At 48.3% G+C, this 21062-nt stretch overlaps 10 protein-coding genes across 12 annotated transcripts; 7 read left to right on the top strand and 3 right to left on the bottom strand.

Annotated features, from left to right (window-relative positions):
- The first annotated feature begins 186 nt into the window (after positions 1-186).
- FVEG_07847 (L-asparaginase) lies at positions 187-2339 on the top strand. Its single transcript, XM_018896544.1, has 3 exons — positions 187-376; positions 434-635; positions 691-2339. The coding sequence occupies exons 2-3, from the start codon at positions 440-442 to the stop codon at positions 2094-2096; spliced, it is 1602 nt and encodes a 533-aa protein (XP_018754027.1). The 5' UTR covers positions 187-376; positions 434-439; the 3' UTR covers positions 2097-2339.
- A 312-nt stretch (positions 2340-2651) lies between these two features.
- FVEG_07846 (hypothetical protein) lies at positions 2652-5086 on the top strand. The gene is made up of 3 exons (XM_018896543.1): positions 2652-3359; positions 3419-3588; positions 3641-5086. The coding sequence occupies exons 1-3, from the start codon at positions 2966-2968 to the stop codon at positions 4367-4369; spliced, it is 1293 nt and encodes a 430-aa protein (XP_018754026.1). The 5' UTR covers positions 2652-2965; the 3' UTR covers positions 4370-5086.
- An 82-nt stretch (positions 5087-5168) lies between these two features.
- Positions 5169-6073, top strand: FVEG_07845 (hypothetical protein; the record flags this gene model as incomplete). The annotated part of the gene is made up of 3 exons (XM_018896542.1): positions 5169-5231; positions 5288-5733; positions 5785-6073. The coding sequence occupies 3 exons, from the start codon at positions 5169-5171 to the stop codon at positions 6071-6073; spliced, it is 798 nt and encodes a 265-aa protein (XP_018754025.1).
- Positions 6074-6242: 169 nt separating this feature from the next.
- Positions 6243-11130, bottom strand: FVEG_07844 (hypothetical protein). Its single transcript, XM_018896541.1, has 3 exons — positions 10890-11130; positions 7642-10836; positions 6243-7595 (listed from the first exon to the last, which is right to left on the bottom strand). The coding sequence occupies exons 1-3, from the start codon at positions 10957-10959 to the stop codon at positions 6505-6507; spliced, it is 4356 nt and encodes a 1451-aa protein (XP_018754024.1). The 5' UTR covers positions 10960-11130; the 3' UTR covers positions 6243-6504.
- A 64-nt stretch (positions 11131-11194) lies between these two features.
- FVEG_07843 (hypothetical protein) lies at positions 11195-12387 on the top strand. Its single transcript, XM_018896540.1, has 2 exons — positions 11195-11317; positions 11376-12387. The coding sequence occupies exon 2, from the start codon at positions 11380-11382 to the stop codon at positions 12115-12117; it is 738 nt and encodes a 245-aa protein (XP_018754023.1). The 5' UTR covers positions 11195-11317; positions 11376-11379; the 3' UTR covers positions 12118-12387.
- Positions 12388-13134: 747 nt separating this feature from the next.
- Positions 13135-14115, bottom strand: FVEG_16192 (hypothetical protein). The gene has a single exon (XM_018905431.1). It carries the CDS (start codon positions 13985-13987, stop codon positions 13589-13591), a length of 399 nt encoding a protein of 132 aa, XP_018754022.1. The 5' UTR covers positions 13988-14115; the 3' UTR covers positions 13135-13588.
- Positions 13626-15082, top strand: FVEG_16191 (hypothetical protein). Its single transcript, XM_018905430.1, has one exon. The coding sequence runs from the start codon at positions 14399-14401 to the stop codon at positions 14819-14821; it is 423 nt and encodes a 140-aa protein (XP_018754021.1). The 5' UTR covers positions 13626-14398; the 3' UTR covers positions 14822-15082.
- Positions 15083-15261: 179 nt separating this feature from the next.
- FVEG_07842 (hypothetical protein) lies at positions 15262-17710 on the top strand. Of its 3 annotated transcripts, XM_018896538.1 has the most exons (4): positions 15425-15824; positions 15902-16510; positions 16564-16942; positions 16992-17541. In XM_018896538.1, the coding sequence occupies exons 2-3, from the start codon at positions 16111-16113 to the stop codon at positions 16923-16925; spliced, it is 762 nt and encodes a 253-aa protein (XP_018754019.1). In that variant the 5' UTR covers positions 15425-15824; positions 15902-16110; the 3' UTR covers positions 16926-16942; positions 16992-17541. The 3 variants fall into 3 exon arrangements, with proteins under 3 accessions (XP_018754018.1, XP_018754019.1, XP_018754020.1); XM_018896537.1 differs by having other exon boundaries at positions 15262-16510; positions 16992-17710; XM_018896539.1 differs by lacking the exon at positions 16992-17541 and having other exon boundaries at positions 15425-16510; positions 16564-16991.
- A 779-nt stretch (positions 17711-18489) lies between these two features.
- FVEG_07841 (hypothetical protein) lies at positions 18490-20002 on the top strand. Its single transcript, XM_018896536.1, has 3 exons — positions 18490-18723; positions 18802-19100; positions 19154-20002. The coding sequence occupies exons 1-3, from the start codon at positions 18666-18668 to the stop codon at positions 19829-19831; spliced, it is 1035 nt and encodes a 344-aa protein (XP_018754017.1). The 5' UTR covers positions 18490-18665; the 3' UTR covers positions 19832-20002.
- FVEG_07840 (hypothetical protein) lies at positions 19916-20848 on the bottom strand. The gene is made up of 3 exons (XM_018896535.1): positions 20649-20848; positions 20437-20572; positions 19916-20373 (listed from the first exon to the last, which is right to left on the bottom strand). Exons 1-3 carry the CDS (start codon positions 20649-20651, stop codon positions 20309-20311), a joined length of 204 nt encoding a protein of 67 aa, XP_018754016.1. The 5' UTR covers positions 20652-20848; the 3' UTR covers positions 19916-20308.
- Positions 20849-21062: the final 214 nt, after the last annotated feature.

Genomic DNA, 21062 nt, shown 5'->3' with positions numbered 1-21062 from the left:
TTCCTCTTTAATGCTTAGTCTCCGTGGGCTACCGCATACACCAAACATCATCGCCTCTTACTCGCCAGTGCCCGCGAGATATCGAGTTTCTGTTACCCCTTCATAACCTCGAGAGGATCCACTTGATGGCTTCTTTGTCCACAAGGTTTAGTTTCCAAGGTACCTACTTATTAACGTTGCGCGTGCCGTAGATAAATTTTCACTTCTCCTCATCTTGATTCTTCTTCTTCGTCTCTATTCGAAACAACAGTTCTATTCAGAGTTCAATCGTCGATGCGCTGACTGAGTCGCTGTCTTATCCTCCCATCAGCTCTTATCTATCACTGATACCAAAACGAGACCTAAGTTTAGAGTGACAAAATAAACTCCATAAAAGGTATCCTAAACTCATCCTAAATTTATACCAAGTTATCTAAATCTTTTCATCCGTTAGGCCAATATGAGTGAGACAGGCTCTCATGGCTCTCCTGCCTTGAAGGCTCCCGAGGCCAATTACCCAGAGTCTCGGGTCCTTATAATAGGTACAGGAGGGACAATTTGTATGCAGCAGGGCCCTGATGGTCTTCAGCCAACAGACAACTTCTTGGAGAATGCTATGGCCCCTCGTCCGTCATTCAATGACTTTTCAAACCCAGGTATGAGAAAGAGAAAAAAAAACACCCTGAATGGAGCACACTGACAGACATCCAGATACCCTCCCAGCAGTTCGTGATGGAGAAAAGATCCAGATTGATAGTCTTCGCACTCCTGCTACAGCATACAATCGCCATGTCCGCTATGGTATCATCGAGTTCAACCCACTGCTAGACTCTAGCTCTATCTCCGCCCATGATTGGGATGCCATGGCCTCCTGTGTTCAAGAGAACTATCATCTGTTTGACGGGTTTGTCATCCTTCATGGAACAGACTCTCTGGCTTACACGGCCTCTGCCCTCTCCTTCATGATGGAGAACCTCGGTAAGCCCGTGATTCTCACTGGCTCCCAGGCGCCCATCTTTGCACTTCAATCCGATGGTGTTGACAACCTATTGGGATCCCTCATCATCGCCGGCACATTCACCATTCCTGAAGTCTGCCTGTTCTTCCATCACCGCCTCTACCGTGGAAACCGCAGCGCAAAGGTCTCAGCAACAGAATTCGAGGCTTTTGCCAGTCCCAACTGCGAGCCCATCGCCAAGGTCAATGGCCTTGGCATCAGCGTTAACTGGCCCCTTGTTCTACGACCGACATCGATTGCCAAGTTTCATGTCACAAAGGGTCTTGACACTACTCACGTTGCCTGTTTACGCGTGTTTCCTGGTATCAAGCCCGAGATGATCGACGCCGTGCTTCACTTGCCCGATATCCGTGGTCTTATTCTTGAGACATTCGGCATGGGTAACATCCCTGGCGGTGCTGAGGGTCGTCTTACGCAGATCATCAAGGCGGCTGTTGAGCGTGGCATTGTCGTTGTGAATGTCAGTCAATGTGTCAATGGCTTTGTATCTCCCGTTTATGCTCCAGGCACTGTCCTCGGCCGAGCTGGTGTCATCTTTGGACTCGACCTAACAGCTGAGGCGGCGCTCACCAAAGTCTCCTATCTACTCGCTCAACCAGACCTCTCCGTCAAGGAAATCCAGGAGAAGCTCTCCCGGTCGCTGCGTGGTGAGATGACAGAGATCGCCCACCAAAGCTTCTCCCACCCCTCAGGCTCACTCGACTTTGCCGCATCCCATCTTACGCCAAGCGAAACCGCATTCTCGGCGCTCGGATACGCGATTGAAAATGGCGAATTGGGACTCGTCAAGGAATTGCTGCAGGGCGAAGGTGCTCAACTCCTCAAGCAGTCAGACTACGCAGGAAACACAGCGGTGCATCTCGCAGCGGTGGCCGGTAGAACCGAGATCCTCCTCGAGTTGCTCCAGCGGGGCGCCAGCGTTCACGAGCGTAACAAGGCCAATCACTCGCCTTTGTTTGTCGCTGTCAAGTCAGGCCAGGAGCCTTGTGCGCAATTGCTGCGCATCGCAGGTGCCCATCTGGCGGTGGAGGAGAGGGATTCTATGCCTGGCTATGTGACGCCCAAGTATAACAGTCACATTGGAGGACATGGTTTCTGATCGATGAAAGATCATATCATGTCGTTTTACTTTTACTTTTGAGTTGGTGTTTTGTTATGGGGTTTATGCCAACTTTTGAAGCGAGCCAGGATACGGAAAATGGGCGATGGATATAAGCGACGTTCGCAAAGGGACATGATCAAGGCGCTTCGGGATATAGAAAATAAGATGAGATACTGAATTACGAGAACAACACTCGATTCAATTAGAGTTCAATTGGTACGGCAATGGCTGTTGTTAGAGATACAGTGGTTTGCGGAGGTGACTTGCTTTGACGTACCTAGGGATCTAATTCTCCGATGCAACAACAAAATACTGCCGAAGACTATATAAAAAAGGACCAAAAACATACTATTCACTCTATGTCCATACGATGATAGTCTCGAGTTTTGAAGGACCAATGCAACAGTATAGTCATCTGGATGTTTCGCCTTGGACCCATGAACTGACGTTTGAGTTCCTATGACTAACAGGTACGATACGCTATAGGTCGAGCAACCAAGGCCTTCAGAAAGAGGTTACGCTCAGCAAAGACAACCCCAATTGAGCATCATACGGTTGTGGACTAGGCATTAAACGAGTCCAGACGTCTCCGCGGGAATCCTATAAAGAGAGTGCGTCCACTCCGTGGCAATGGCATGAGTTAGTTAACGTTAGTTGACTGGCCTTGCTTGGTAGGGGAAGAAAAACATGACGACGAGTCGTGGGTCGAAATTTGGCATTGGCCGAGATGCCGATTCCGCGACGTCACGTTGTCTTCCAACTCTGATTAATTACTAGTACTTTTCACTCTATTTAATAAAAGTGTCATTTCTTCTGTTCTATGGCTTATATTGGCTGCCAAGATATTTTTAGTTTGTTTGCTCACCATGAGTTCCATACCAACGCCCTCAGATCATCTACCAGACCTAGACTCTAGCGAGGTCACTTACCCAGGTTCTGACATAGCAGTACCCGCGGCACCAACGAATCCAGAAGAACTCAAGCACGATAAATATCGAGAGGATCGAAGAGGATGGCGTCGAATTGTCGTTAATTTCACTCCCTCGTGGTTCGCAGTGACAATGGGCACTGGAATCACGTCTGTTCTACTTCATAACCTGCCCTACCACGGGCGATGGCTATTCTACGTGTCTTGTATAATATTCTGTCTAAACATAGTGTTGTTCACTCTGTTTAGCTGTATATCTATTATCAGATATACGTATTTTAAAGGTATATGGTATTCGGCATTACGACATCCAGCGCAGGCTGTATTTCTAGGTGCGTGTTTCGTCCTGATGTGATCGATTGCCCTCAATTCAAGCTAACAACTGTCAAAGGAACCATACCAGTTGGCTTCGCTACCATTATCAACATGATAGTCTTTGTGTGTGTCCCAGCCTGGGGCGATTGGGCTGCCAATTTTGCATGGGCTCTTTGGTGGGTAGATGTTGTCATGGCCACTGCTTGTAGTCTTTACATACCGCATTGTATCATGCGAACAGAGGGTGTAAGTCAATTACCAATTGCAGCACTGATGTATCAATACTCACACTTCAAAGATCACACTAGACCAAGTAAACCCTTCGTGGCTCTTCCCCGTCATTGCCGATATCGTTGCCTCCACATCTGGAGCCATCGTAGCCAATGTTCTTCCCAACGACCAACACGCCATATGGACCGTCATTACAAGCTATATCCTCTGGGGAACTAGTGTACCAATGGCGATCGTCATTCTCGCCATGTACTACCATCGTCTTATGATTCACGACATCCTCCCTGGCCAAGTTGCTGTCGCATCGTTCATCGCCATTGGCCCTCTTGGTATGGGCGCAGCAGCAATCCAACTCCTCGGCCAAGTCTCTCTCAAACTCTTTGCCAGAAACGACTTCATCCCCAAGGCTCCCATCGCGGGTCAATTCTTCTACCTGACTGGCATTCTCACTGCTCTCATCTTATGGGGATTCGCTGTTGTGTGGCTCTTCTTTGCTCTCGCCACAATCATCAGACGTCGAATCACCTTTAACCTCACTTGGTGGGCGTTTACTTTCCCTCTCGGGGTGTTTACAGTTGCGACCACGACGCTTGCTCAGGAGCTTCCTTCGAAGTTCTTCAAAGTGCTGGGAACAATATTCTCTGTTGCCGAGTTCTTGTTGTGGGTTATGGTGGCGTGTGGGACTATCAAGGCGAGTCTGAACGGCCAGCTGTTCCAACCTCCACCGCTAGAAGCGTGGGAGAAGAAAGCGAAAGAAGTTGAAGAGACCGAAAAGACCAAGGATTCACCAGTCTAGAATGCTGAAATGGGCTTATTAGTACATACATATGCACATAAACTGGCATAGCTACGACTATAGACTTGCATATTTCAGAGCGTCCGAAAGATCAAGAGTAGCATATCCTCATAGCGTGTTCATTTTAGTCATAATTTCCATACAGTCAACATAATTTAGCTACTTGGCTTATACTTGCCTGACTGATGAAATACCCTTGAAGTCAACGATATCTGATAACCACCCGGAGCGGGGCCGAATCACACGGCAGCCCGACCGGCGAAGACACCGGAAGACTCCACACGTCACCGATTACCGATCTCTCGCGAAGTCAATCAGCTGATTATCGCCATGTAACATGATGATTGATGTCAGAATTGGTTTCAACATTGGTAACAAGACTGAGTGACAAGCTCAATTCAAAACGGCGCAGCTCCAGATCCAATAACGCCATTCATTGGTCCAAGCTCATAGCTCCAGCTCCCATAACAGCCACTAAACCCCTAAAACAGCTCCAGCTTCAGCGTCCTACCCCACTATAATCCCCTAAAACCTCGAGTCTCGAACCAATGGATCTCAATTGATTCTCCACAACAGCACCCCTCCCCAGGCCCCTTGCTCCATTCGCCTCCATTTGCCTCCAGAGGCCAGATTGTCTTGTCACCCACTGCCCAACCTGTTTCCCCCCATATTCCATCATCTCCACCAGCCTCTTCTTCTTCTTCTTCTTCTTCTTCTTCTCTTTTTCTCTTCATCTCCCTCCCCCCAAATCTTCTCCATCGGTGTCTTCTCTATAGGTTCCCCTCATCTCCTCGTCGTCATGTTCTTCAAGGCTTCTTTGCTCGCCCTCGTGGCTGCTCAGGTCTTTGGCGCTGTTGCTCAGGTTCGTGTCGCGCGACAGCTTCATCTCCTCTACCTCGATGCTAACATCCAATGAAGGACGCTCCTGAAGCCAATGCCGCTCCCAAGGCCCCCCTCAAGGCTGATATCAAGGCTACTTTCCCCGAAGCTGATATCCTCGGTGTCAAGCTCGTCAACGGTCGCCCTACCAAGGCTGTCATAGAGATCAACAACAAGGATGCCAATGCTATCAATGTCGCCTTCGTCGCTGGCTCTCTCAACACCATGAAGGAGCTTCCCGAGGACAGCCCCCGTTACGCCAGCATCGTGCGCAACTTGACCTCTGTTCAGTACAACATTGAGGTTCCTGCCGGCGAGAAGAAGGAGCTTCCTTTCTCTTTCGCCCAGGACATGCAGCCCCAGGAGGTCCGCGTTGAGCTCTCCGCTGTCGTCACTGATTCGACTGGCAATCTCCACCAGGTCTTGGTTCACAACGGTCCCGCTTCCATCGTCGAGGCTCCCACCAGCTTCCTTGACCCCCAGATGTATGCACTCCCCTAACGCCCCAACCAATTGCAAGCTAACAGCATTTGCAGGATCTTCCTCTACCTCTTCCTCTCTGCTGCTTTCGCCGGTACCCTCTACTTCGTCTACAAGACCTGGATCGAGGCTCTCTTCCCCCAGGCCAAGCGCCCCCGTACCAACAAGAAGGCCAAGAAGACCATCGATGTTGCTGAGCCTCTCTCCGGCTCCGAGTCTACCCCCGTCGCCGTTGCCTCTGGAAAGGACTACGACGAGAGCTGGATCCCTGACCACCACATCAACCGCCCCGTCGCCCGTCGCGTCAAGTCCGGCGCCAGCGCCAAGACCAAGCGAGTCGATTAAGGAAGTAAGATATCTTCTTTTCGACGTGTTGCGCACGTGCGCACTGTATTTTGTGACGAAACCATGTCTGAGTTTCAAGGGTCATGGCGTATATGCCTGGGTAGACTAGGGGTTGGGTATCATGAGAATTGATCGAACTCGTCACATGGCAATGGATTAAGGGACACCATGAGCCATAAGTATCTGTTGTATATTATATGTATCAAAACGGGCATTGAGAAAATGGCATGCTTTTCCCACACGTTATTACGAGACATGATCCATGATCTCTCTGTACTATGGTAAGCATTGCTGTCGCATTCATCATGAAACCCATGATCTAAACCACAAATGAGATTTCATGGTTACCAGTCCTTGCGCCGTATGTAGAGGCTTGTCGTGAATGCTCACCCTTGCGCCAAATCCATTCCGCCATGTCATGATCCTGGTATCTAATCGTTCCTGTCCATTCTCTCTTCGGCTGCCTCTGCTGCCAAGTAGCCCATGACAGCCTTTTCCTGAAGCCTGATATCCTTTTCGGGCCCTGCGTCTTTGCGAGCAACGTGCCCAAACAAACATTCCCATAAGTCATTATTTCCCACGTTCTCACCCGCCGATTTATCCTTACTCATCAACCGTGAAAGTGAGGCTTGCTCAAGTTCTAGAGTGTTTGCTGCCTCAATATTCACGTCGAGAAGTTCGGGTGTCGACTCCTTCGACTTGCCCTTATTGACACGGCCCATATGCTCCATTCGCCGCTGGACCGAAAGATTGTAAATCGACTCCTCGACTGTCCCTGACACAAGGTAGAGCCATACAGTTGTTTCGTGCATTTGACCAATCCGGTCCACACGTGCAATTGCCTGGAGCTCGAGCGCGGTGTTGAGAAGAGGTTCACAGAGAAAAACATGGCTTGCATTGACCAGATTCAGGCCACTGGAATGCGCCCTGGCATGAAGAAGAAAACACTCCACTGAGGCGTCCTCCTTAAACCGTTTGATGCCATCGGGATCGTCAATGGAGGCATAGCCGATCCTAAATCTTGAAAAAGCGTTACGCAAAATCCCCAGAAATCCTTTGTATTGCGAGAATACAATTGACTTTGCGCCAGGGTCAGACTCTCGTAGCCACATCAGATGTTTCACAAGCGTATCAACTTTCGTGGTGAACGAAGGGCCGTCCAGCTCGATTTTCTGTATCTCAGCCAGCTTGTCCGAGTTGAATTCGGAGTAGATCCCGGTTTTCTTTGGCGAGCCGGTTTGTCTTTCTTCAGGGTTATTCTCCGTACCATCTTGAGCTTGGCTTGGATCATCGCTATGCACTTTCAGTTGCTGAGGATTGATAGTAATATCGTGCAAGTTGGTTGACTTCAACTTTCTCTTACACACCGGGCAATTGTGGTGAGCTTTAAACCACAACATCATACATTCCTTGCAAAACTGATGTCCACAAACCGTGAGCACACCAATGGTGAAGTTGGTCTGGCAGATAACGCACATTCGCGGCTCATTAGACTTGTTTCCGGCTTCCTTGAGGTGAAGGACTGGAAAGTCAGTTTGGGGTCAAATAATAAGTTGGGTATTACTCACGGTACCTGTGTTTGGCTTCTGCTGCAGACAGCCTTTGCCGCATATTTTCCTCAGTCGTCTTCATCCTCGTCATGAGTTCTTCGGTGACAGGTTCCTCGTGGGGGAGGACACTGTCAGAGACTACTTGCAATTGGCGATAATACTCCAGGCGGAGGTTCATGATGTTCTTGAACTTGTCGACCTCGGCCTCGAGAGCAGCAGTAAGCTTGCTCTGTGTGTTCAAAATTGCTTGCGTTGCTTTGAGCTGTCGATCTGCAATTCTACCTTCTAGGATGCTTCGTGTGGTATCCCTCGCCAACTTTGATGTCAAGCCTCGAAACTCGCTGATAGCTTTCCGCATCGATGTTGATCGTGGCTTGATTTGATCTCGTAATGCAAGAAGCTCAATGAGTTTTTCGGGAGCAGGCCCTTCTTCGTTGGCTGCGAGTCTCAGTGACGTTTGTGTTTCGTGCTTGATCAGTTCGTTAGTCTGTCCAGTCAAAGCATCCTGTCGGTCAGCAATGATAGCTCGAAGAGCTTGAACATAAACCATGAGTTCATCCTGAATCTTGGCTGACTCGCCGTATTCATCTCCAGTGGTTTCGGCATCGTCCTCCTCATCAACCAAAGGCTTCAGAACCAGCCCGACGAGGCGTTCCCTCCATTCATCAATGACATTTGCTTGGTCATTCAGTTCGTTGTACAATGCTTCTAGATCATCGACGATGCGACCGCTCTCGATACCTCGTTCCTCATCAACTGTGAGCTCCGGAATCTCAACAAAGGATTGTTCGGATGCTTTCTGTGCCACCTTCGCCATTAGGCGGGTTGCTTTGTGGTGAGGCTCTTGTAGGATTTCCCTTCGAATAGCCTTTGCTTCCTCGTAGTGCTCATCTTCCAACTTCTTAATACGTGAGAATTCCTCGGATTCGGGCTCAGTCATTTCTGGATTTTCGCGGATCTGGAAATATGCATTCGCGCAAAAGAAGACGGCCCTGTGGTACATCTCTAATGCTCCACGAAGCCTCCGTCGACTCTCCAACAGTTGGCCTTTCTCCTCAACTTCAGAATCATCATCGATATCAGAGTCCTCGTGACTGGTGGGCCTAATTCTTGACACAGCCAAGGATTTGAGCTCATCACGGGCTTTGGAAACTAGTTTTTGAGCTTCGTCTCGTACTGACAACCATATTTCCAGTGCCTCCTTTACTCGGGGGCTGTTTTCGTATAGTTGACCTCGTGTCAGTTTACTAGATAGATAGGCTCTCTCATCTGATCGAATCGCGCTCTCGCTTTGCTCTAGCATAGCATCTAAAACCTCGTCAACGGTCCTCATGGGCCGATTTTTGCTGTTGCCGAGAGTTCGGCGGTTATAACCTGCAACTTCAGGATGCAGCGCAGTCTGCCTGAGTCGAACCAGCCAAGTTCTCATGTCTTCTTCATGATCCCCGGGCTTCCAGTCATCCACAATTGGCGCTCCTTCGAGGCTCAGCCCACATGCTTCCGCCATTTCTCGATAAAGGGACTGGTAGTGCTGTTCTTCAACGGCAGTAAAGGGCATACTGATGACAAAGCGTTTCTGGGATGGCAGAACCAACTCGTCTCTAACCATTGACTTTGTGTGCCGAAGAGCGATTCTGTTGAATAGGCGCTGGAAGACGGATTTGTGATGACGGATCAGATCTTGCCATATCTGGTTCACAGAACAATAGGGCTCGTACCGGAGGAAAAGGAGCAAGCCCTGAAGATCCTCAACGTCATTCTTCACCGGAGTTCCTGTGATACCCCACGCATTTATCCGAGGAAGAACACGAGCCACTTTCGCGGCCTGGCTATAGCCACTTTCAATCATCTGAGCTTCGTCAAGGCATATCCTCCACCACGAGATTTGCACGAGGGGGGAACTGGGTCGATCATAAACTCTTGCGTGCCGCCGTGAACGCTCTGGAGGTACTGTCGTGAAGTGAAGCTCAGAGGACAGTACCGGATATGTTGCGAGAATGATATCATGGCCAGCAAGTTCATCTGTGGCCTGTTGCTCGTCCGCTTCCGATATCCTTTTCCGACCCTCATAAACTTTGACACTTAAGCTCGGTGCATGACGTGCAATTTCGGACGCCCATTGCTCTTTCAACGATGGGGGTGTCACAATCAACGTAGCACCACTCGGCGTCAGTTTGGCCTGGGACTCATAATCACTTTGAATCAAGGGTCGAGATCGCTGGTGAAGCAAGATCAAGCCGAGTATCTCCAGGGTTTTACCAAGGCCCATCTCTTCTGCCAGAATGCCGCCCTTGACGGAAGCCTCAGCTTGTCGGAATAGCGAAATATCTCTTGTCACCGTATGGAGTAATTCGCTCAAGTAGTACTCATTCCCAGCCACATCCGTCAGTTTCTTGAAGTCGTATACACTATCCTGATTTTCAGGTACGTATGGGACGATGCGTCGCATATCTGCCGACCACTGCACTCCTTCACGTTGCAGTAACCACTGCAGTGTGCGCTTTTGGTATGGGAATAATGTCGATTCCAAAGCATCGACTTGAATAGTTTCAGGTGTTTTCTCGTCCTTTTGAGGGACAAAAGCCGCTTCGTAAAAGTCCATGGGAGACCAAGTTGAAGTCCAATTAGATGTGCCTGTCGAGATCGAGCCATGCAGTAGCAAGTCAATGAATGGCTGACTGCTGCTGCGATCTGTTGACGATCTGTACTGAGAGTGCGGAGATGGAGATTCATTCCAGTAGAAATTGCGACAGAAAGTCATCTCAACCTGCTTTCCTTGCCACTCAAGTTCCAAGTCGAATGTGCTCCATAGCGCATTCGGCTGTGACGCTCGCTGGGAGATGCTATCCAAGACGCAAGCAATCTTCATCTGGTCATCTTCTTCCGCTCGTCTTAGCCTGACCGCAACATCCAATGATGTGCAATACTTCCGCGGCTTCATGCGAAGTCGATTGTCCATAAAACGAATGTTTATGTAGCGATCAACGCTCTTACAAACGAATGATTGGCTTTTGGAAGAGGACCCTGCGCAAGGGCGAGAAATAGTAATTTTTTTCTTTGCGATAGGTATAGCATTCAAGGCTAATGAAGACTCGGTCTTACGACGCTTTGTAGGTGGCCCATTCTCCTGGGACGATGATGGTTGATCTGGGGTTTCATGTTCGGAAATCATGAGACTAATAAGCCCTTCAACGAATGATGTTGGCATCAAATCTGAAGTCAAAGATGTGAGCGTGAATGGATAAAAGCCCTGATGGCTAACTCACCATCAAGTCCGATGTGTAAGTGAGGCGCATCGGGACGAGGACGCCGGGCGGTGGCCTTGCAGCGGCCCATGATTGATATTATACGTTTGTTATCATTTACCACTGATTTTTGGTAGATGGAGATGCCCCAAGCTTGAGGTCGCGAAATATTATAGATGACTCAACATGAAATCGAGTATGTAGGAGAGAAGAAGGTAGGAGGAGAGCATGTAGGCATTCGAGGTGGGATATCAGCCTAGTCGGATATAAGTGGAGCACAATTAATGAGCAGGGATCAGCGCCACAGTTTGGAGAAGCCTTAGCCACAGACACAGCCTTGCTGACATAACGAAGACCCATCGTCAAATTTCGAGATCAACGTTCGGCTTGTGAGACTTCGTTGATTGAGGCAGCGGGCTGAACTTGTGTCATCCGACCCATTGAGCAGCGTAAGTTTATGTTACGAAGTTGATACTGTCAACCATGTTCTCTAACACAAGTTACTAGAAAAATGAAGGGCGAACGGCTCAGGTCAACATTTGGCCTGCTTCTGCAGAGCGGCAGTGCCTTTTCAAGGACAGGACAGATCCGACAACTTCACAAGACACGACCTGCGCACCCGATCCCCAAACCCCGACCATTCGTTCCCGATGTGCCAACCTTCCTCACCCTGATCGGCCGTGGCCTCAACAAGTACGCCAACAAGTTCCCCTCATGGAACGCTCTCTTCTCCCTCACCTCGCCAGAACTCAAGGAATTGGGCATCGAACCACCCCGAAACCGGAGGTACCTTTTGCATTGGATGCAACGATATAGAAAGGGTTCGTTGGGCCCCGGGGGAGACTTTGAATATGTCAAGGATGGACAGGCTCTCTTGAAGGTCGCAACACCGCCTCCTTCAGCCCTCAGCGATACGAAATGGGTTGTCAATGTGCCCCACGACTTTACACCTGATCAAAAGGTTCCTCAAAAGGCAACTAAGAAGTCTGCGGGCGAAAAGGACACTGGCTCATATCTGGTCCGACCAAACGGATATCGAGTCGTTGGTCACGAGACGATTGCTGGACCCTTTGCCCAACCCATCTCTGGAACGTCGGGGGCTATTGTGAAGGTTACGGAAGGCATGTGGGAGGACCGCCAGGGTCGCAAGATCGATGGTGGTGAGCGCAGAAGGGCTGAGGTCCGATTCAAGAAGAGGTCGGCAGAGCGAAGAGCTGAGCGTGAGGCCGAGATGCTGGCCAATATGTAATAGTTGTGTAAAAGACAAAAACACAACATGTACATTTACAACTGTAGTTTTAGCAGATATGACTGGGGCTTATGGATGGCTGAGCAAAAGCATGTTTCACTCAAGTGCTGTTCTCGGGTATTTTTTGATGTTCGAAAAAGACTTGGTAGCATATTATCAAGCCTGTCTCGTATCCAACTGGTATATCGGTTCGCCATATTCGTTTGGAGAGGCTGTGTGAACATTATGTCAGCGATTATGAAGATATCATCCTGAGGCATTGTATCAGAACCAACGCCTTGCTGCCTGGTGTATTTTCTACCTCTTGGCAGGCAGAAGAGAAGGTATTCTTGACGTAAATCCCGGATCTTATTTTCGGCAAATTTGGAGCTTATTTCAACGTCACTTGAAGTCTCTCGCGAATTCCTGTAGTGGGGTGCCATCAATTCGTGAAAGTCTTATTGTCAAAACTCCAAAGAACAGTAGGCTATGCTAAAGTAATGCAACTGTGCCGTGCACTCTTGACACCACCAGAACGCTCACATGGCACATAATTTACAATGACTGAATCTCTGCAGATTTGAAATTCTATATTTGAACATGTTATGGATGGTGTTGGTGCTGCACTGCCCATTAATACAAACCCAATCCCCTGCTCTGCCTACTGTGTGATTCACCTGACAAAAGAAGCATGCTGTGCGGAGATCATGTTGATTCTTTACTTTAAGCTTCTTCTTCGATTGACCGATGGTCTCGAGGTAGTGAAGCTGGGTACCCTACCCGTGTCTTGTACTTGATGCCTCCCAAGTGCTGTAACAACAAGCATTGAGGGGTGGGTTAATTATAACTGCATATCGGATGCCCTCACTTCCGACTGTTGCTAAAAACATAACGGAACCTGTATGGTGGGCTTTCTCATGGTTGTTCTCTGACTAGTTGACTGGATTCATGTTTGTTGACCTGAAGATGGTGGTTCATATGCAGCCACTTTCACGATGTGACAGCGAACAGAAATAGAAAATGCCATCTCCGCATATGACTAAGAAATGGAGATGGCTGGCTGTATGTGCAATAATACTTGTTATTTGATATCGTATTCCTGACTGGGTGGGGGTTCTTCTGGTTGTGACTTATACGTTGATGGAAATCTTGTCTCATGCAATCGCAATGCTGAGAAGCACTCTCATAACTTTTGGATCAATTCATTGCTCGTTACTTGGTCCTTGCTATGAAGAAATTCACGATAGTCAACGTCCGTGCAGATTGGCGAATATCTCGCATTCGCCTAATTGATCAGCAAATGAATCGTCAGAGGGTGGCCCCCAACTGTCGGTGTTAGAGTTTCAGCTACCGCCGCTTGATCAACAAGGGACCTTTTGTTTGGCATGTTCTTTATGGGCTGCCAAGAGCGAATTATGACGAATGAGGACGGGTTCGTAACCACCTCCGGGGCATTAAATTTCACAGGGAGATGTAACATTGCAGAGGTTGCCTAGAATTGGCTTCTGCTAAGGTTGTTCTGGGCTCCAAGCACGGGATACTGTACAGCGTCGATCATCCGGTATCGCGGATACAGTGCAGTGCAGCCCTGGCGAGCTGAGGCTCGTGATTGATAATCATGAAGTTTCTGGTTCCTGGAATTTCCTAGCGACGGCAGATCGACTTGGGCTTCAGAGATCACGCGCGCCTTTTGAGAGACATATATGTACCTAGCGTGAGGGTTTTCTCGTAGCCACCTTGACCTCGTTGCGATTATTTTGTGGTCTCGAGACAAGATGGGTAGCATAACTTTGCTCATCTCATCCCTATTCTCACCGACTGCTTGGTTCGGCGATGCATGAATTGACCCTCCACGATCCCATTGAGGGATGTTGTGCGAGTGCGTGTTCATAGGGCTGATGAACCAACTTGATCGTGATGATACTAAAACGTGTCCTCATATCTCATCCATGTATAGACATACGTACGCCCAAGACAGGCCATGATGTGGAAGCCTTGAGGCAACGACTTTGCTACGCAAGGCAGCCCTTTTTGGAGAAAAGATCCTGGTAGTTGAGACGGGAGGGAGCTTAAAACGTACATAACGCTCAAGCATAACATATGGTGTGGTATGTGTCACTGAGATACTTGCTGGGTCAGTGCAGTACAGTATCCGTAAAATGACCTCAGCTACAGTAAAACGTGTCCAAGTTCTCGGGCCCGTCCCTAATGAAATTTGGCTCCAGCTAAGATATCCGTAGTTGCAATGGCGATGACTCTTCCGGATCCCTGTCCATGATTATCCGGCACGCAAGACCCGGGGATGTCGGGTCGGAATCGCAGGGTGTATCTTGTGACTAGATTATCCGTGATGAGCCTTTTCTGTTTCCTAGAAAATCCGATTAAATGCCTCTATCTTCCTATAGACTTGGTTGAAGACGTTGAATATTATATCACAGTCATGATGTATGTACAATACCTATCCACTGATGAATACGTATTATCGTCAAAGAATAGGTACATCTGCCTTACAAGGCCCTTTTTAGCACGTCCCACTATTTTTCATTACCTCGTGGCCCCAAGGCCCTACTCCCCGTCCGTCGTATATCTCGCATTCACCGTTTTGTTCCCCTTCCCTTCTCAGGTTCAGGGCGACGACAGGTGGCTTAGCAACGCGGCTTTTCACACAACGTCAGTGTTCCATTGGTCTTGTCCAACTTACACTGTCTCGAACCATTTAGCGTGACTTGTTGCGAATGCACGTTTGCAGGGGGCTTACAGAGGAGACGCGTGCAAGAGGTACATTCGTTTAATTACACGAAACTCAACCATATCTTTAAAGAGTAGGTATTTCGATCTCTCAGCTGTGACGTCGTCACTGTACGTGGGCGCATACGTGTTACTGTACAGTACTCGACCTGAAGTGCAGTAGCCTAAGGTATGGATGTACAGTAGGTAGGTATTACTTTGAGATTAGCCCCATGGGGGGGACGTTTGTAAGTCGGTGATTACAAGGTTTCCAGAGTATGACTCCTTCGCCGTCATGGGTCCAAGATACCAAGGTAGCTTGCTTGCATGTACCTTACGTACAGTCTCTCCCTTGAATATCTGTGAGAATACGTATGTTGGTGCACCACGCGACCTGGAGAGGCCTCAGTCATGAACAAGAAATGATTTCGGATCTGATATCGCTTGAAAAGAGGCTGCCGTGTTGACGCACACCCTTGGACTTGGGGTTTCGTCTTACACGCCATTCCACGCATTTGGTGGTGTACCTTAACAAGGTTGTTTAGTGCATGTTTTTTACCCAGTCTGTGCCGTTTTAGTTCTTTGCCTGTTCTCTCCGCCCCCTGCAACTTCGTTAAGGCATGGGTCACTTATGGATATCATGGCTGATGCGAATCCTTCTTAGTCGAAGCGAATGGCGAGCAACGCCTATCAGGATTCGCTTCTTGACTCGAAGGCCTCTGTAGTAAAGACTCACCTCCAATTGCTTAATTTCCCGAAAAACCATCTTCCTGACGCATCCGCCTCGTGCCCTCCTCGTAATCTCCATACGTCAATTCTGCCCTACCCGGCTCCGCCGTTGAACCTCTACATACCCTCCCTCCATCTTTGATACAGTCACTCACTCACTGTCCAAGATACCCCGGTCCTGGCCGATTCAATCATCCCGCTGTCGCATGGGTCCTCAGGTACTAGTGTACTACCCTATCATGTCCTAGGGTTCAAAAGTCGTTGCCTTACATGTATGTGGCTTCGTCCCTCGTTTTCGAGTTTCGTTCATACCATATCCTAATACAATTAAACTCTAACCGACTTCAAGACATCCTTATTCTGTCTGCCTAGTTATCAATCTCAGACTTCTAGTACAAGGGTGTAGTTTGTTTGTTTCAGTTGTCGTTGCTACACTACACCTCTGTCATCTCAGCCTCAGCATAAAAGTCCTACAACTTAGATGGTTCCCCCCTATTGTGTCAACAAGCTCAATACCATCTTTTCAAGGCCTCCAATTTGATGACTCTCTGAGAGTAGATGTCCTTGCCGAATCAATCGCCATCGGAATTACAAACTCCAGAAATTCGCATTCAAAGTGCTTCCCCTGACCAAGAAACAGAGGAAAAGGAGAGATTAAGCGGCAAACGCTCCAAATCTCCTTCAAAACTTGCACCAACACGTCAAACAAGGTCGCAATCCTCAAGTCACAAAGACAAGAAGAAGGCTTCTTCTTCCAAATCAGATTCTCACTCTTCTGAAAAGAGCAAAATGGGCGGAAGCTCAAAGCATAGCTCTCACAGCTCCCATAGGGGCAGCTCATCTTCACATTCCTCAAAAAAGTCAAAGTCGAGTTCAGTCGATGATGTCGACTGGTCAGATATCACAGATCCTGAAGAGAGACGAAGAATTCAGAACCGTATTGCTCAACGCAAGTTCAGTAGGTAGCAAGAATTCTGAAGAGCAATCATGTAGCTAACAGAATTACCCCAGGAGAAAAGGCTCGAGAAAACAAGGAGAGAGCCGAGAGAGATTCTCGAAATCAGGAGTACGCTGGCAACAGCTATCGCATTCCCTCTGCCAACGACTTCAACTCCTATTCAGACCCTTCAGGGCTTCCCTGGGGCAGCATGAACATCGGCCACTTTGTCGGTCGTAGCCAGGAGGCCGAGAGTCGACACAGCAGCAGTAGAAGGGGAACACACAGCGCAGACGATAGCTTTGCTACAGCAACATACAGTGCTTCACCCTCATACGGCACGCAATGGGCACAAGCAAGTTACGGTGAAAGCAGTGGAGCAGACGAGATGTATTACGATGATTCTTACCTATACGACCCAAATGCTGGTCAATGAGCTGTGAAGAAGCTATTGTAAGATCAACCCCTGTTCTCTCGGTTCCCTCGACTAACATCGATACAGTGGTTTTCGCACTTGGGAATAGAAGGAATTGAACGGACTTATCACGATTAATGTCATTGTATAACTTATCACACACCCTCTTCTGGAGTTTTTGTTTTGGTATTACCCCGCTCGCTCACATGGAGTTGGTCTTGGCTGAGACTCGGGACGGGATGATTATAGCGGTCAGGCAAGGCAAGGGGTGACGGACTAATTACGAGAGGAAAGAAGATCTCTCTTTCTATCCATAGATCATGTTTTACCATACCTAGGGCACTCCTCTACTCTGCTACTGGTTGGCGTTAAAGATGGCGGCAAGGTGGATGACTTTGCATAATAAGGCAATATTTGATCTAATTCGTTGCATGATAAATTGCCCGATGATCAACTTTGAGAGTTGGACAAGCTGACAGTGGTATATGGGTGATACGAGTTGCGTTGACCAATGAATGGCTTCTTCACATCACATTTAAAGGCCTAATTGTATATCTATTTACTGAAGTCCTATATACGGAAATGCGGCCTCCGATTCATGTACCGTAATACGAATTCAGATATGCAGCAACCCCTGAGAGCTAAAATATGCCTTGTTTCAACCTTGCCCATTTCATAAGTTGTGGCCTGATATGAACATTATCTGTTCATGTTTATTACCAGCCAAGACGATTACCTTGAAACATAGACCATCATTTTCTTGCATACTCCGAATAGTTTCAGTTGATATTTGAACCATATAGCCTTGCCTCTTCTGGAAAACCAAGCAGTGTCGAATGTTTACAGCGTGTATTATCTGGTAACCGCCAACCAGTTCATCTATCTCCCGTTCAATAGAATGTTCTCTGGACCTGCAATATTCGATGTATAGTTTACCTTTTAAGATAATTCTGGTATTAGTTGTGTGAGAGAGGAACATGTAAGCATAGATGTGCTCGCTCAGTAGTTGTATTCGAGAAGAGAGATGTAGGTATGTGCTGGCTTAAAGTCAAAACGGAGGTTTAATGATGATCTCTTGAGAGACGAAGAAGTCCTATCTATCCGGATCTTGACTTATTAGCCAGACTCTTAGATACCAATCCTTATATGAAGATATCGTTGTTCGAGAGTGAGATGTTGGGGATAAGGTAATACACATGCTACGAGCGTAATACACCAGGACATAGCTTGATTAATATGTTCTGAAGCCAAAAGTTGACCCCACAAACACAACGGTCCAACTAATTCACTCCATCTCTCGCATTGAACCACTTCTGTGACTCTATCGAAGCTCTTGTTTACCCAATGCTGAACTCGAGCTTAGTCGTGCAAGCTGGCGTGTAAACCGGCGATTGCCTGTTTAGGCAATTCTTCACTCCACCCTGCGCAAGTAGTGGAAAGGCACGGAACGCAATGCCCCTGCTTCCATGTTGCATGTGCACAAACAGTTCCTGCCCCACCCAAGTACAACGCTTGGTCCCCTGTCAACTTTTCCTCACCGCTCGGCAGAAAAAGTGGTGATTCTACCCAGTGCCGTTGCGCATTTCATGAAGCTATCGTCGATTCTTCTTTTGCGCCATTCACCACTCAACTTTGAACATTAAGAAATTGACTTTCTTACTGATTTATAGCAAACGGTAACGAGCTTATCGAAACTTCTAATCGTCCTTCTATTTCCAACTCTATACCCAATTTGTTTTTTGTCATTCCAAGACCGTCATCATGTCGTCCTCCACAACTGGCGGTGTTGCTCTCAACCCTGAGGTGAAGTCCAAGAAGGGTAAGTCTTAGATAACCGCTACTTCCTTCAACCCCTTATTCGAGTCTCTGAAACTCATCTAACGTTTGCGACATACAGACAAGAACCTCAAGCGCAAGCAAGACAAGTCAACCAAGCTTGAGCAGCGCAAGAAGAAGCGTTCCGCCAAGGCAGAGAAGCGAGCCGTCAAGGCTGCCGGTGCCATCAGTGCTGAGCCCAAGGAGGTCGTTGGTGGCAAGCCCCGAAAGTTAAAGACCGTGGTCAAGAAAACCGTCAATGCTTCCAAGCGCAAGGAAAAGCTAAAGCTTCGTGCCGAAAAGCTTCAGGAAAAGGCAAACTTGTTATTGGCCGAGGCCAAGAAAGCTGCTGCCCAGTATCAAGCACTTCTTGATGCAGAGGTGAGTCCACCCATTCTATGATTGTTTATCTACACACTGATCCTCCGTGCCAGAAAACCGCCAACGAGTCCAAGTCCGAGCAGGACGACGATACCTCTTCTGATTCCGAGACTTCAGATTCTGGTTCCGATAGCTCATCTGAGGATGAGGGAGGTGCTCCCGTGGCCAATCAGCCAACCGAAATTCCTACAAACATCCCAGCCGACGAGATCGTGATGAAGCACCGCCGACTGAGCAACGCCACTTCCGAACGAAGCCATGTTTCCGCCGCCGATATCTCTCCGGAGGTAGAAGAGGAGCCCAAGGAATCTAAGAAGGACAAGAAGAGTAAGAAGGGAAAGAAAGTAAGGCTCGTCGAGCCTGAGAAGGAAGAAGAGGCTGTCGAATCTGAGGCTGAGGTTGAGGAGCCCAAGGTATCTGACAAGAAGGCCAAGAAGGCGGAAAAGAAGAGGAAGCGAGCTGAGGGCAAGGACAAGAAGGAAAAGGAGCCCGAGTCTGCAGCTCAGGCTGAACAATGGCAAGTCGATGATCTTGAGGGAGGCTCTGCTCGACAGGCCAAGTTCCTCCGACTTTTGGGTGGAAAGAAGGCTGGTGCTAGCGTCGCCGCCTCCTACAACACCAAGGGCGCATCCGACTCTACCAAGGCCGAGGCCGACATCCAGAAGCAGTTCGAGGCTGGTATGAAGATGAAGAACGATGGTGGCAGCAAGCGCCGTGGTCTTGGTGCATAGTTGTTCGACGCACAGTATATGTTTCTTGTTGGCATTCGCATTTGAAGCTGCAAGCTTGGCACAAGCTCTCTCCATATAAAGAAAGGGATGTTGTTTTAATTCACGGTTCATGGCATGGCGTCAGGTAGATAAAAAGCAAAGAAATAAACCCCTTTATTTTGTTAATCGAGAAGAAGTCGATTTATGTTGATTCCAGATTGCGCCTATTCTCCTTAAGCCAAGTTCCTGCGAATTCAATGCAGGTTCTCCCATGGCGAGATACAATTATATGTGCCCTCCCCTCCTTCAGCTCCTTTGGACGGTGGACTGGTGCCCTGTGCTTGTCCATAGCTTTTAAATGGTTCACAGACCCTTACTCTCCCAGATATCAAGAAAAATTGCAGTACCATCGCTGAGAGCGAGGTCTGGTTGGGGTATTGTTGTTGTTTGTTGTTTGCGTTTATGTTGTTATAGGAGAGAGCTTCAACTGATGAAAGCTTAACCGAAGAATCGGGAGATACCCTCGAAGACGAGGCCACCAAAGATGACGAACCCAAGGATAGCTGCAGTAGCAAAGTGTTAGTAAAGCACAGCTCCTCTAGCCATCGGGGTTCATGTATACGTACAGATCCAGAACAGGGAGATGGGAGACTTCTGAACCTTCTCGACACGCTTCTTGATCTGACCCTCTGCCTTGCCCATCTTGGCTTCGTTACCCTTGGCAAAGGCCTCGTTGCGTCGTCGCTGCTGGGGAGTTTGCGCCTACAAGGAAGTATCATGTTAGCTCCATCATGAGATCGACACTGGATTATGTAGGAGGGTCCAGGCTGTGGCGTACCATGGTGTCGAGCCTTGAGAGCTGGAACAAAAAGTTTGGAAAGAAATATACAGAAGAATTGAGTTGTTGACGGTTCCAAGTCTTGTAAGCGGTCTTCGTCGCGTTAAAGTACTATGATCGTATTAAGGGACAGATTTCAAGGGCTCGTGAGGGAAGGGAAGTTTAAATGGGCTACTAACAATTTTGGGGACATGTGTTCCTTTCCCCTTAAAGACAGACAAGGGAAGGCGACAGGGGAGCCTACCTAGAGTGAAGACTGTCTCCTTCCCCCACCGGCCCCGCCCCCTCTTCACCGCCACATGTGGCTGGTGAACTTGAAGCTTTATTGATATGTTGCTTTGCGTCTGAACTGTTCAACAAGTACCAACACGATGATTTCAACAACTTTCACGAGGCTACGGCCTATGATTTCGT

Source organism: Fusarium verticillioides, chromosome 3 (genome assembly GCF_000149555.1).
Source record: "Fusarium verticillioides 7600 chromosome 3, whole genome shotgun sequence".
NCBI lineage: Eukaryota > Fungi > Ascomycota > Sordariomycetes > Hypocreales > Nectriaceae > Fusarium > Fusarium verticillioides.
Note: the sequence above shows the minus strand (reverse complement) of the source record. Positions and strands in the feature narration are given on the sequence as shown.

What these genes read in the sequence shown, in the direction of transcription:
- FVEG_07843 (XM_018896540.1), top strand. Translation starts at nt 11,380, where the DNA reads ATGAAGGGCGAACGGCTCAGGTCAACATTTGGCCTGCTTCTGCAGAGC.
- FVEG_16192 (XM_018905431.1), bottom strand. Translation starts at nt 13,987, where the DNA reads ATGAACACGCACTCGCACAACATCCCTCAATGGGATCGTGGAGGGTCA.
- FVEG_07840 (XM_018896535.1), bottom strand. An exon ending in CATCTCCCTGTTCTGGATCT is followed by an intron (nt 20,374 to 20,436) that starts GTACGTATACAT and finishes TTGCTACTGCAG; the next exon opens with CTATCCTTGGGTTCGTCATC.
- FVEG_07847 (XM_018896544.1), top strand. Translation starts at nt 440, where the DNA reads ATGAGTGAGACAGGCTCTCATGGCTCTCCTGCCTTGAAGGCTCCCGAG. An exon ending in CAATGACTTTTCAAACCCAG is followed by an intron (nt 636 to 690) that starts GTATGAGAAAGA and finishes ACAGACATCCAG; the next exon opens with ATACCCTCCCAGCAGTTCGT.
- FVEG_07841 (XM_018896536.1), top strand. Translation starts at nt 18,666, where the DNA reads ATGTCGTCCTCCACAACTGGCGGTGTTGCTCTCAACCCTGAGGTGAAG. An exon ending in TGAGGTGAAGTCCAAGAAGG is followed by an intron (nt 18,724 to 18,801) that starts GTAAGTCTTAGA and finishes TGCGACATACAG; the next exon opens with ACAAGAACCTCAAGCGCAAG. An exon ending in AAGCACTTCTTGATGCAGAG is followed by an intron (nt 19,101 to 19,153) that starts GTGAGTCCACCC and finishes CCTCCGTGCCAG; the next exon opens with AAAACCGCCAACGAGTCCAA.
- FVEG_07844 (XM_018896541.1), bottom strand. Translation starts at nt 10,959, where the DNA reads ATGGGCCGCTGCAAGGCCACCGCCCGGCGTCCTCGTCCCGATGCGCCT. An exon ending in CTTACACATCGGACTTGATG is followed by an intron (nt 10,837 to 10,889) that starts GTGAGTTAGCCA and finishes CTTTGACTTCAG; the next exon opens with ATTTGATGCCAACATCATTC. An exon ending in AGAAGCCAAACACAGGTACC is followed by an intron (nt 7,596 to 7,641) that starts GTGAGTAATACC and finishes CTGACTTTCCAG; the next exon opens with TCCTTCACCTCAAGGAAGCC.
- FVEG_07842 (XM_018896537.1), top strand. Translation starts at nt 16,111, where the DNA reads ATGTCCTTGCCGAATCAATCGCCATCGGAATTACAAACTCCAGAAATT. An exon ending in TATTGCTCAACGCAAGTTCA is followed by an intron (nt 16,511 to 16,563) that starts GTAGGTAGCAAG and finishes GAATTACCCCAG; the next exon opens with GAGAAAAGGCTCGAGAAAAC.
- FVEG_16191 (XM_018905430.1), top strand. Translation starts at nt 14,399, where the DNA reads ATGTCGGGTCGGAATCGCAGGGTGTATCTTGTGACTAGATTATCCGTG.
- FVEG_07846 (XM_018896543.1), top strand. Translation starts at nt 2,966, where the DNA reads ATGAGTTCCATACCAACGCCCTCAGATCATCTACCAGACCTAGACTCT. An exon ending in AGCGCAGGCTGTATTTCTAG is followed by an intron (nt 3,360 to 3,418) that starts GTGCGTGTTTCG and finishes CAACTGTCAAAG; the next exon opens with GAACCATACCAGTTGGCTTC. An exon ending in GTATCATGCGAACAGAGGGT is followed by an intron (nt 3,589 to 3,640) that starts GTAAGTCAATTA and finishes CACACTTCAAAG; the next exon opens with ATCACACTAGACCAAGTAAA.